This window comes from Salmo salar, chromosome ssa01, assembly GCF_905237065.1.
Source record: "Salmo salar chromosome ssa01, Ssal_v3.1, whole genome shotgun sequence".
NCBI lineage: Eukaryota > Metazoa > Chordata > Actinopteri > Salmoniformes > Salmonidae > Salmo > Salmo salar.
The window spans coordinates 29,689,775-29,702,542 of NC_059442.1; the positions used below are offsets into that span (position 1 = coordinate 29,689,775).

The following is a 12,768-nucleotide window of genomic DNA, read 5'->3' on the forward strand; positions in this document are numbered from 1 at the left end:
ATACTTTCCGAATACACTGTACACTCTGCCCAGGCTGCTGTTAGGGTCTGGTTTAATATCTACATCTTTCAGAATCCTAGAGCTCCTGCACAGAGCACTGACCTCAACCCCATTAAACACCTTTGGGATGAATTGGAACACCAACTGCGAGCCAAGCCTAATCGCCCAACATCAGTGCCCAACCTCACTGATGCTCGTGGCTGAATGGAAGCAAGTCCCTGCAGCAATGTTCCACCATCTATTGGAAAGCCTTCCCAGAAGAGTACAGGCTATTATAACCGCAAAAGAGGGACAAACTCCATATTAATGCCCATGATTTTGGAATGAGATGTTTGACGAGCAGGTGTCCACATACTTTTGGACATGTAGTGTATGTCTATAGAACAGATCATCTGTATAACACCCCTTTAATACTATATCAGGTGTATTGTAATGAAACAGCAGGCAGGGAGCAGGTCTCGAACCCTCGACCTTCAAGCCCAAAGTCCGGCGCGCTATCGACTGTGCCGCAAAAGCATGCTCGAGCGGCAGAGTCGATTTCCGCGCTTTTAAACCCAGGGTCGTTACACTACTCCCTCCTTTCAAAGAGCGCGTCCTCGCGCTAGCTTGCGACTCAACGTCTTACAGGAACGCGCTCACCGGCCAAGCACACGCACTGTCGTGGATGCAAGGTCCGATCACTTCCGTATAAAGTAGTTCTGTTCTCAGGGCAATATGTGAATTAAGTAATAATTTATTCTAGGGATATCAGAATATATTTCGGGAAATTCCACTCACAATCCCCAAAAGGTATGGATGTGAGAAGCCAAACTCAACTGCCACAGTAATAGACCGTGTGAGAAGAGCTCCTGAGAACTGACTGACTGGCCAACTCTCGCGAGATTAGTGAGGCGCGAGTTTTGAATCTCACTCCGGAAACAGCTGCAGCTCTAGCCAGTATGAGAGAAGGCTAACTAGGATGCGAAGAGCAACGGTGTTTAGCTAGAGAACACCCAATCTCACCTAGTTTGGGTAGGCTCGGTACCCAGCCTCAATCTCCAGAGAGAAGAGGCTAACGTCCAGCTGAAGCTAACAAACAACGCAATTCGCAGTGAGACAACCAACGTTTAGCCTCGCGCCGTGAACAGGTTGGCCCAAACGGTTCACCCTGCTTCGTAGCACGGTGTCGACCTGTAAGAAACAGTTAAGACCAACAAAAAAACACTGCAGAGCACTCCTAACAGGAGCAAGCTTCACCCAAAGTGGAATATACTCTACACACTCAATGAAAAACTCACCTACGGAGTCTTCTACATCCACTTCTCGCTCACTTGCGTAGCGGAGGGAAGATAAGAGAAAGTGATGCTACTCGCAACACATACGTGGTACAGAATTACTTTGAAATTAATATCTCAACTCATCCTTCCGCCAGGCGGAAGGATAACCATTTGAGTGACTAGCATAGTCCCTCAAGCGAAATAGAACAAAAAGATCATAGAGTATGCTTTGAGATGCTCAGCTATCTAGAATTCTACCGATTCCCATTTTTCAATGAGAAACACATTTTAATTAGATCAGATAGGTGTGTTGTAACTGTTTCCAAATAATTACATTAACATACTGTGTATTGCTAAGAATGTGAGCGTCGGGTTACACCCAGGCCAACAGCACTAATGACGAATACCCTAACCACTGTCCTGGGACAGTACAGTTAGGCCATGTCCAAAAGAAAAAACCATAAACCCCAGAAACAACTTGATAGGTGTAAGCAATAGGGATCAGCTCTGTTAAAAGTACACTCAAGAAAAACCTTTATTGATCATAGTGATTCAGGAGTATCATTAAAACAGGTTAATATGCCCCACGAACATCAGAAAACAATAAATAAGTAAATAAAATCAGTGATGAGACAATAGTCTAACTGAAACAGACAGGATGATCTGAATACCGTGAACCAAGAGTTTGTGAGTTCAAATCCCAGGTGAGGACATGTAGAATAATAATGACTGTATAAATGAACATGCACATGTAATCATGTATTTCTAATATGTAAGTTGAAAACACTATGTTAAAAGCATTGTGTGAGTTCCTAGCCTTGCCAACAAGACAAAGGAGATGATTGTGGACTACAGGAAAAAGAGGACCGAGCACCCCCCCCATTCTCATTGACAGGGGCTCCAGTGGAACAGGTTGAGAGCTTCAAGTTCCTTGCTGTCCACATCACCAACAAACTAACATGGTCCAAGTACACTAAGACAGCCGTGAAGAGGACACAACAAAACCTATTCCCCCTCAGGAGACTGAAAAGATTTGGCATGGGTCCTCAGATCCTCAAGGTTCTACAGCTGCACCATAAAGAGCATGCTGACGGGCCTCTGACCGCAAGGCACTACAGAGGGTAGTGCGAACGGCCCAGTACATCACTGGGGCCAAGCTTCCTGCCATCCAGGACCTCTATACCAGGTGGTGTCAGAGGAAGGCCCTAAATATTGTCAGACTCCAGCCACCCTAGTCATAGACTGTTCTCTCTGCTACCGCACGACAAGCGGTACCAGAGCGCCAAGTCTAGGTCCAAGAGGCTTCTAAACAGCTTCTACCCCCAAGCCATAAGACTCCAGAACATCTAGTCAAATGGCTACCCAGACTATTTGCAGTGCCCCCCCCCGCCCCTCTTTACACCACTGCTACGCTCGGTTGTCATCTATGCATAGTCACTTTAATAACTCTACCTACATGTACATATTACCTCATATAACCGGTGCCCCCGCACATTGACTCTGTATCGGTACCCCCCCCCCGTATATAGTCTCGCTATTGTTATTTCACTGCTGCTCTTTAATTACTTGTTACTTTGATCTCTTATTCTTATCTGTATTTTTTTTAACTGCATTGTTGGTTAGGGACTCGTAAGTAAGCATTTCACTGTAAGGTCTACACCTGTTGTATTCGGCGCATGTGACTAATACAACTACATTTTATTTTTGATTTTATTTGAATACAAAAATAGAGGTGAATGGATCGATCAAGTGATTTTACAAATCAGGGCCTTGATGGGCTTGGCAACAGTAATAAAGTGTGATGTGTAATTACAATCAGGTGACATCCTGACAACTGATACACAGAAATGAAACCCATGAAATGTGTCTACAACATGAATATCTTACATTCTGAGAAAATTGCAACTCTCAGAAAACTGGACACATGAATGTTCTTGCAACGTCCCATGAAGTGTGTCTAGAACATTCATATTGTATATTATGCAGTGGTGGAAAAAGTACCCAATTGTCATACATGAGTAAAAGTAAAGATACCTTAATAGAAAATGACTCAAGTTAATGTGAGTCACCCAGTAAAATCCTGCTTGAGTAAAAGTCAAAGTATTTGGTTTTAAATATACTTAAGTATCAAAAGTAAATGTAACTGCTAACATATACTTAAGTATCAAATGTAAAAGTATAAATCATTTCAAATTACTTATATTACTCAAACCAGACGGCACCATTTTCTTGTTTTTTAAATTTACAGATAGCCAGGGGCACACTCCAACACTCAGACATAATTTACAAACGACTCGTGTTTAGTGAGGCAGTGATAATTGTGTGAATTAGTCAATTTTCCTGTCCTGCTACGAGTACTTTTCAGTGTCAGGGAAAATGTATGGAGTAAAAAGTACAGCATTTCTTTAAGAATGTTGTGAAGTGAAAGTTGTTAAAAATATAAATAATAAAGTCAATTACAGATACCCCCCCAAAAATGTTTTACTTTACTTTACACCACTGATATTCTGAGAACATGACAACCATGTTCTGTGTATGTTTGGCAGAACGTTGATGGAATATTTTTCTAATCCTCAGAAAACTGGACACATGAATGTTCTTGCAACGTCCCATAAAACGCATTTAGAACATGAATATAGAGAACATTGTAACCACATTCTAGATACGTTCTGCCTGACATGAAGAGAGTGTTCTAACTTTAACACCAAAACATGCTAAAAGGGTTCTCAGAAGGTTTTTGCTAAAAGAGAGAATGTTTCCCTAACGGAAAATTGGACACTCAAACATTAAGGGAACATTAGGTTAACATTACAAAAACGTTTTCTCTCCATAGTATTGTTAGCTGGGTATCCCGAGAATCTGGTCAACCAGTGCAACATGGCGCCTCCCCAATCCCCCCAGCTGGCTGTTTGGGCCCTGTTTGGGGTGGTCTCCTGACAACTGACCCCCCCTCATCCATCCCATACACCCCCAGCTCCACCCCTCCTGCTGCTAGACTTGGACATGACTGCCACACTGAAAAACAGCCAGATAGATACATTTTACAAGTTGCACAGTGTAAAGTTTATATTCTAACACAGTGTTTGCACAAACCATGTAAACAAAGAGGGGATCATGGTAGCCTTCATTTCTATGGACACTTTAAATCTCTATAGTACAGTGGTAGCGATAGTAGTAGTGCTGTAGTAGTAGTGATAGTACAGACTTTGTTGTCTGTTCAGATACACTGCATTATGTCTGGCTGATAACATATGGTGGTTGTTTGGAGGTTTCCAGAGTGTGATGATGTAAGGCCACTTACTCCTTACTTTCTCTGGACATGAGAATGTCCCCAACAACATCTGGAACTCATTGTGACACACAGAATGGTGGGGCCTTTTCCTTTGATTCAGTTGAAGCTCAAGGCCAGGGGAGTGAGAGTGATCTATTTCCTCTGGCTGGATTTGTGAATGAAGAGGAGACAAAAGGGGGAGCGCACCAGACCCAGTGATACAGTAGACTACAGAGACAGTTTGAATGGATTCAATTCACTTCAGTTGTTGTTAGCCATTTACTTTGCCTGCTTTCCCAACAGTATCTCTGTAACTGAATATGTCTGGGTGCGTGGGTATTTGCCTTTCTCTCCCATCTCTAAATGTACAATTGTACTGTATTAAGAATTTATATTCCATTCTGAGGATACAATTAGAATACAAATGTTATCCCTTAAATGTTGTGCCCTGCAAAGGCCTAGTGGATTGCTGCTCTTAGTTGCTCTGTGATCAGGGAGGATGGGGCCCCTCTCAAGAAGCGAGAGGGGACACAAAAAGGACTGACAGGGAGTCATCCAAGTCCTGTCCTTTTAATGATAATTGTATTTTTCAGTATTCCAACAATAACAACTATGTGGTAGCACTGAGATGTCCTGCCTCCCCCCAGTCTCTGTGTCCGGTGAGCCAACATTGTGTAAAGACAATAGCAGCCGGGAATAGTAGTATAGGCCTAGACTCATAAAGGGCGCCATTGTTTCTAAGACCTCCAAAAAATAGAGAGGAAGTAGATTCAGGAACAAAGAAAATGTGAAAAGAAAATCCCGGCAGTGCGGGACTGTGTTCTATTTAGATTTGGAGGTTCAGGAACCCGGAGGAATGTGGAGAGCCCAAGTGAGCAACAGAGAAATATTTCTTCCAGTGGAGGCTGTTTTTTTAAAAGGAATGGGTTATTATAGTTGGCCAGTTAAAGCCCTTAAATAGCCATGACATCATGGCTGGGGCTGGTGCTGGATGGGAGAGACAATGGAGGGTTTGTGCCCGAAGAACTCTAGAGAGCTTTGGGGGGTTTGGGGAGAGTCGGAGGGCGGCTAGAGTGGGGGGTTAGAAGCCACATCTGGTCTCTACCTGCCCTATTCAAACGCGGAGTGGGAATCAAGTGTTCCAAACTGCATTTGGAGACATTTTACTGGTGGCTACACTGAGCTCAAGTTCAGTACAAGATGCATGGCTTTGCTCATATATGTACTGTGCACCTTCATATTTATGAAATATGCCTTATGAAACATTTGTTCTAAGTACTGTATAACACATTCACTATACTTATGAAATGTGTTTGACGTCAATATTACAAATGAATAGCGGAAACATTTGAGTCTGAAGCCTCAGAAAGTAGGCTACGAAAAGAATGACAAACTCAGCGCTGCTATATTGGAAAAGATTTGAATGTTTGTGAATGACTGATACCATGAAGTGCAGTAGTATCATGTGTAATCTATCTGACGCTCTGCTTTGGTTGATCTTCTAAAATCAGTCATAATGTTTGGTATTCCAAATGGTAGCAATTGGCATGGAACTTAATATGCACCATAAATGAATCAATGTCTACCTCACAAAGTAGATATGCATTACAAACAATCTATTATGTTTCACTGATTATATTTTCACTAAGCCATGTCTCAGCTCCACCACATGAAGTCAGTCAGTCAATGACATCAATTCAACAGCTGTCTCCCAGAGCGGCGCTTATGAAAACTGATCATATTACTCCCAAATGTTACAGCATGTGACCTTAGCATGCACCCCCTCAGTGTATCCTATCTATAAATGCTAAATTTACTCAGATGGAGTCAAGAGTGTTTTACTGTGCCTCTTTGGCTGGGGGCGCTTTGTCTTTGTCAAGTGGGCCGTGTCAATGACATTGTAAAAAGTGTGAAACAAATAGCATTGAATTCAACTGAATTTTTCCCCCCACTGTTTGTTGAACACTCTGCCTCATACTTGTGTCCTGAGTTAGAGGAGCAGTAAAACAGAGACTCTCACTAACAACCAGTGTCTACTCCATAATAACAACTTCATTGATAGTGTTCAGATGCTGTTTTTGAATGTGAATCGATTATATAAATCGTTTACAAACTTTGAAATAATCAAGAAAAACACCCATCTGAGATCAGAACTAGACGGTAACTCTAGTTGATATTAGCCCAAATGGCCACAGAAGCCTTCACCACTAGTGAAACCCTAATAGGCTTACCTCATAATCTCTGTCATCACCCTCTGTTAAGACCTCTAAGGCCTTTTCTGTGTGCCTGTTGGGCATAACGATTATACCATGTTAAATTCTATGTTGAAAAGTCTGCATCTTTTGCCCGCAATGATAAAACGTTATTTTCTCTCACAGTGATATGTTCTGTTCCCTTTCCCTTACAGATTACTCTGGCGCTGATAAGACTGGGCCAGGGGTCCCTGGTGGGGTGGACTCAGAGTATGGCCCTGACGGCCTATCAGGAAAACTAGGTAGGATCATAAAAAAGTAACATTACTACAGTTAATTGCATTAGATTGAGTCTTATTTCATGATTTTTGTATCCATCTCTGCAAGGTATTAAACCCCAAACTCTCCTTCCTCCTTTTCCCAAAGTTCGACCCCGTTTCACCCAGCCTGCTAAAATGAGGAAGCGTGTGATCGCCCGGCCCGTCGGGAGTTCTGTGCGGCTGAAGTGTACGGCCAGCGGTAACCCTCGGCCAGACATTGTGTGGCTGAAGGACGACAGACCACTGACAGAGAGTGAGGTGGGCGAGGGGCGCCAGAAGAAGTGGACCCTGAGCCTGAGGAACCTGACCCCGGAGAACAGCGGCAGGTACACCTGCAGGGTCTCCAACCGAGCCGGAGAGATCAATGCCACCTACAAAGTGGAGGTCATACGTAAGTATCAGAGAGTCACAGAGGTCAGAGTCATAAATACACTTAACGAGCCAGTTCACCTGGAAAGATCTCATAACTAATGTATGTGGTGGACTCCCCAGGGGAAGGAACCAGATAATAATGTAGTATATATCACAGTCCTCCAGACCGAGTTCTATGGATGTTGTGATAATGACCATTTTTGGCTATCATGGATGGAAATCAATCTGGTCAACATTGATACAATTGCCATGTAATCGTAGTAATGTTGGGTCTGGATTTGAGGTGGAACCACAACCTTTTGGAGATCCTTACTCTCTGCTCTAACTTAGTCAGACTGCTGAGTTTGATCAGTAAGTCTTAACTCACATCCCTGTTCCATGGATGAATGTTACTCCTATCCCTGCTCCATGGATGAATGTTACTCGTATCCCTGCTCCATGGATGAATGTTACTCGTATCCCTGCTCCATGGATGAATGTTACTCGTATCCCTGCTCCATGGATGAATGTTACTCGTATCCCTGCTCCATGGATGAATGTTACTCGTATCCCTGCTCCATGGATGAATGTTACTCACATCCCTGCTCCATGGATGAATGTTACTCGCATCCATGTTCCATGGATGAATGTTACTCACATCCCTGCTCCATGGATGAATGTTACTCGCATCCATGTTCCATGGATGAATGTTACTCTTATCCCTGCTCCATGGATGAATGTTACTCGCATCCCTGCTCCATGGATGAATGTTACTCGTATCCCTGCTCCATGGATGAATGTTACTCGTATCCCTGCTCCATGGATGAATGTTACTCGTATCCATGTTCCATGGATGAATGTTACTCGTATCCCTGCTCCATGGATGAATGTTACTCGTATCCCTGCTCCATGGATGAATGTTACTCGTATCCCTGCTCCATGGATGAATGTTACTCGTATCCCTGCTCCATGGATGAATGTTACTCGTATCCCTGCTCCATGGATGAATGTTACTCGTATCCCTGCTCCATGGATGAATGTTACTCGTATCCATGTTCCATGGATGAATGTTACTCGTATCCCTGCTCCATGGATGAATGTTACTCGTATCCCTGCTCCATGGATGAATGTTACTCGTATCCATGTTCCATGGATGAATGTTACTCGTATCCATGTTCCATGGATGAATGTTACTCGTATCCCTGCTCCATGGATGAATGTTACTCGTATCCCTGCTCCATGGATGAATGTTACTCGTATCCCTGTTCCATGGATGAATGTTACTCGTATCCATGTTCCATGGATGAATGTTACTCGTATCCCTGCTCCATGGATGAATGTTACTCGTATCCCTGCTCCATGGATGAATGTTACTCGTATCCCTGCTCCATGGATGAATGTTACTCGTATCCATGTTCCATGGATGAATGTTATTCGTATCCCTGCTCCATGGATGAATGTTACTCGTATCCCTGCTCCATGGATGAATGTTACTCGTATCCATGTTCCATGGATGAATGTTACTCGTATCCATGTTCCATGGATGAATGTTACTCGTATCCATGTTCCATGGATGAATGTTACTCGTATCCCTGCTCCATGGATGAATGTTACTCGTATCCCTGCTCCATGGATGAATGTTACTCGTATCCCTGCTCCATGGATGAATGTTACTCGTATACCTGCTCCATGGATGAATGTTACTCGTATCCCTGCTCCATGGATGAATGTTACTCGTATCCCTGCTCCATGGATGAATGTTACTCGTATCCCTGCTCCATGGATGAATGTTACTCGTATCCCTGTTCCATGGATGAATGTTACTCGTATCCCTGCTCCATGGATGAATGTGCTCATCTAATCATGTAGATGAGAAGCATATTGAAGACAGGTCTGAGAATGAGTGTTGTGTTCTGGTGTGTGGGGTGAGGAGGTGGTTGCTAAACCCCAAGCCCCTCCAATCTGGAGCTGATTAGGGTCCAGCTGCCTGCCTGCCTGCCTGCCCCCCCCCAGACATGTGTGCTGTACAACCAGGAGCAGAGAGAGAGGAAACTAATCACGTGCTATTTCTCTCTCCCTCTCTAATAACTGTATGGACATCTGCGCTGGTTTAGGCAAAGAGTCAGCCATGTGGGAAATGTGGGATGGCTGTGACAGTTTGTCCATTATGTCTCTCTGCAGAGCGGACCAACTCCAAGCCCATCCTGACAGGCACTCACCCGGTCAACACCACAGTGGACTACGGTGGGACTACCTCATTCCAGTGCAAAGTGAGGAGCGATGTCAAACCCGTCATCCAGTGGCTCAAGCGTGTGGAGTCCAACGAGGAGAGTCGGTACAACTCCACCATTGAGGTGGGCGACCATCACTTCGTGGTGCTGCCCACGGGAGAGGTGTGGTCACGCCCTGATGGCTCCTACCTCAACAAGCTGCTCATCACCCGTGCCAAGGAGGAGGACTCTGGCATGTACATCTGCCTGGGCGCCAACACCATGGGCTACAGCTTCCGCAGCGCCTTCCTCACCGTTCTGCCAGGTAACACCAGTGCCAGGCTGCCTGCCCTCTAGTACATCATACCCCCCATAAACTCTTACCTGGCCTCCCAACAATCCAACTTTCAAAATATTTCCCATTGTACACACAAACTCCTCTGTTTCCAGTTTTCTTCTTCCACAGGTTCTTGTGAGCTTTGTATGCAGTGATTTCGAGTGCTGAGCGATAAGTACTTTTTGAGGTCGGTTCAGTTTCAGTTCGATTATTAAAAAGATAATCATGTTTTTTGATTTCGGTTTAGCAAATGTTTTTTTTTAACGTTAATTGCACTATGCATTATGTGGGTTGAATGCTGTAACAACACAGAATAAAACAATTAATAAAAGTCCCATGATGGTAGTGACTGCCCATTTACTGCTTATCTGATTTATCTCTACAGAAACTGAGCATTGAGCTCACCAAAAAAATAAAACATTTAATTCACATAATTGAACCGACCAAAATATTGGTTAATCGCTCAGCACTATTCATTTCTCTACCAAGACTCTCTCAGCATGTGTAGCTACTTCTTTGTTCAACTTTATTGTTTAGAATGATTGACTCCATGTTGACTGATCCTTCTTTTTTTGGGGCCCTCTCCTCCTGCAGACACCAAGCCACCCATCACCCCGATGTTCACCCCAGCCTCCAGCCCCCTCCCCTGGCCTGTCATCATTGGCATCCCTGCTGGCATGGTGTTCATCTTTGGTACAGTGCTGCTGTGGTTCTGCCAGAGTAAAAAGCACTGTTCCCCAACCAGCACTGCGTCTGCCCAGGTCCTGCAGGCCTCCCACCGGCTGCCCTACCGGGAGAGGGACAGGAGCTTTGTGGTCCCTTCCTCCAGCCCAGAGAAGGACTGCCTGGGCTCCATAAACTATGAGGAGTATCTGGCTCAGCAGCAGCTTCTCCTCACTCAAGGGGGCTCTGCCCCCCCCCCCCCCAAAATCTACCCCAAAATCTACAATGACATCCACACTCACACACACTCCCACGTGGACGGGAAGGTGCACCAGCACATTCACTTTCAGTGTTAGCCATGTGTCAAATGTTGTCCCCTCTCTGCGCCTCTGAAGGATTGCATCGTAAAGCGAAGGTTTGAGCTTTGGACTGAACCTCAGAGAACAGCTCTCTGGTTAAACACATCTGGGGCTGCTCTTTGAACTGTCACCTTGCCAGTGCTGGATCTTGATCTAACTGGACATTACTGGAGCTTTATAATGATCATTCAGTACTGTACAACAGTGAAATTAAGGTGATGGTACATGAGCAGTTTTAGTGCATAAATGGCTGCCCTAGTGATTTCTCAACTAAAATAACATCTTCCAATGACAATGTATGGTTTTTACTGTACCTGCAAACCTGCCTGGTCCTTGGTGCTACTTTTTTTCATATCAAAACCACTGAACCCTGATGTGCACTTAAATCACCAAAAGATTCTGCAATGCGTTAAAGGCAGCTATTCAGACTTACTGAGAGTACATATCCATCAGTAAATACAGAAATAATCCATCATTAACTTGTGTTAACCCATATCAACTAACCAACAAGGATTAGGGTCCGTTTTGACCTTTACCTCTCATGTTGGGTACAAGATACAGTACTTAAGCTCTGCTAGGTGATGTTGAAGGCGGTATGGAATACAATACAAAAGGGCTGGTATTACGCTCATACTCAGGTAGCCCCTTTGATTTTTGTAAATGTTTCTTTATTGTTCAAATGCACATCCATTTAACCCTGACCACTATTGATGTGCCATCAATAATCCTGTTTTTCAATCACAAAGGCAATATGAAAATACATTGTTAGCATTTATTTGGTATTTGAATCATGTCCATAAAGACTACAAATAGAATATTGTTCCAATGTTGACTGGACTCGCTCAATATCATTGCCAGAATCCAAACGTTACCACCACTAGCCTTGTGTTTTGTAGAATCCTTGCAAATAGACCGCAGTCTAATTCAACCACATTTTAGATGTAGTCATGGAGACAATTTATTTTTAAAAGTCAGGCATTTTGATAAAAAGAAACACATTTAATAAGGTTGTAGTTGCAATGTAATATGAAAGACAATGCCAAACAGGATAATCATAGTTTATGCAAGTACTTATACACAATTGGTTGTTTGACAATCTTGTATGATATACCCCATTAAAATACGTTTTGATAAAAGGACAGGCAAATAGAGATTCTTTGGTTCATGGCCTCAATTCTTTACAGGAACTTGGTTGATGCCTCAATTACAAAATCAATCTATACTATGAATGACCTCTGAAAATGAGAATTGCAAGGATGTTTGTAAAAGCCTCCGGGCAGCCCATAGGCTTCCACTGGGAATGAAGGGATGGGTTCAGTGACAGTTACCTGCCCTGCTATGTAAGGACCATCAGGAGGCCCCTACAAAAGGCAGGTCAGCTTTCATCCCGACATGGCTGGAAGAGCCTAGTCTACACAGGGTGATTCAGAGGGCAGCCAGCAAAGGGCCAGTGGTGCTGGAATAGATACAGGCAGAGATAGAAAGTGCTCTCACAGGAGAGTGATGGCCCCTGCAAGAGTACACCAACTGACTAGCATCGCTCCCATTTAAGAGTGAATCTAGCCCTTCTCCTCCCCTCTGCCCCACACTACCACCTCATTCAACTCCAATCTAGGTAGGATTTCCTTTCACCATTTAGGAAGTGCATTGTCCTGGTCCGGGAGTGATGTGACAGGACCCTGTGATTGCTCAGGGAAGAAGGGGAGCATTGTATCAGGGTAGCTCGTTTTGTTGTAAGCATTGTGGAACGGGATGAGCTTTGGTTCTGGAGACAAGAGCTATTGAAATGTTTTAACAGCACATCACTAG

The 12,768-nt window shown here is 43.9% G+C and overlaps 1 protein-coding gene across 2 annotated transcripts in view; it reads left to right on the forward strand.

The window, feature by feature from the left end:
• Positions 1 to 12,110, forward strand: part of LOC106598245 (fibroblast growth factor receptor-like 1) — a 56,580-nt gene extending 44,470 nt beyond the window's left edge. For both annotated transcript variants that reach the window (XM_014189338.2, XM_014189361.2), the window contains exons 4-7: positions 6,935 to 7,021; positions 7,146 to 7,430; positions 9,572 to 9,925; positions 10,532 to 12,110. In XM_014189338.2, the coding sequence (XP_014044813.2) occupies positions 6,935 to 7,021; positions 7,146 to 7,430; positions 9,572 to 9,925; positions 10,532 to 10,956 (1,151 nt within the window). In that variant the 3' untranslated portion in view covers positions 10,957 to 12,110. The remainder of the gene's footprint in view (positions 1 to 6,934; positions 7,022 to 7,145; positions 7,431 to 9,571; positions 9,926 to 10,531) is intronic.
• Positions 12,111 to 12,768: the final 658 nt, after the last annotated feature.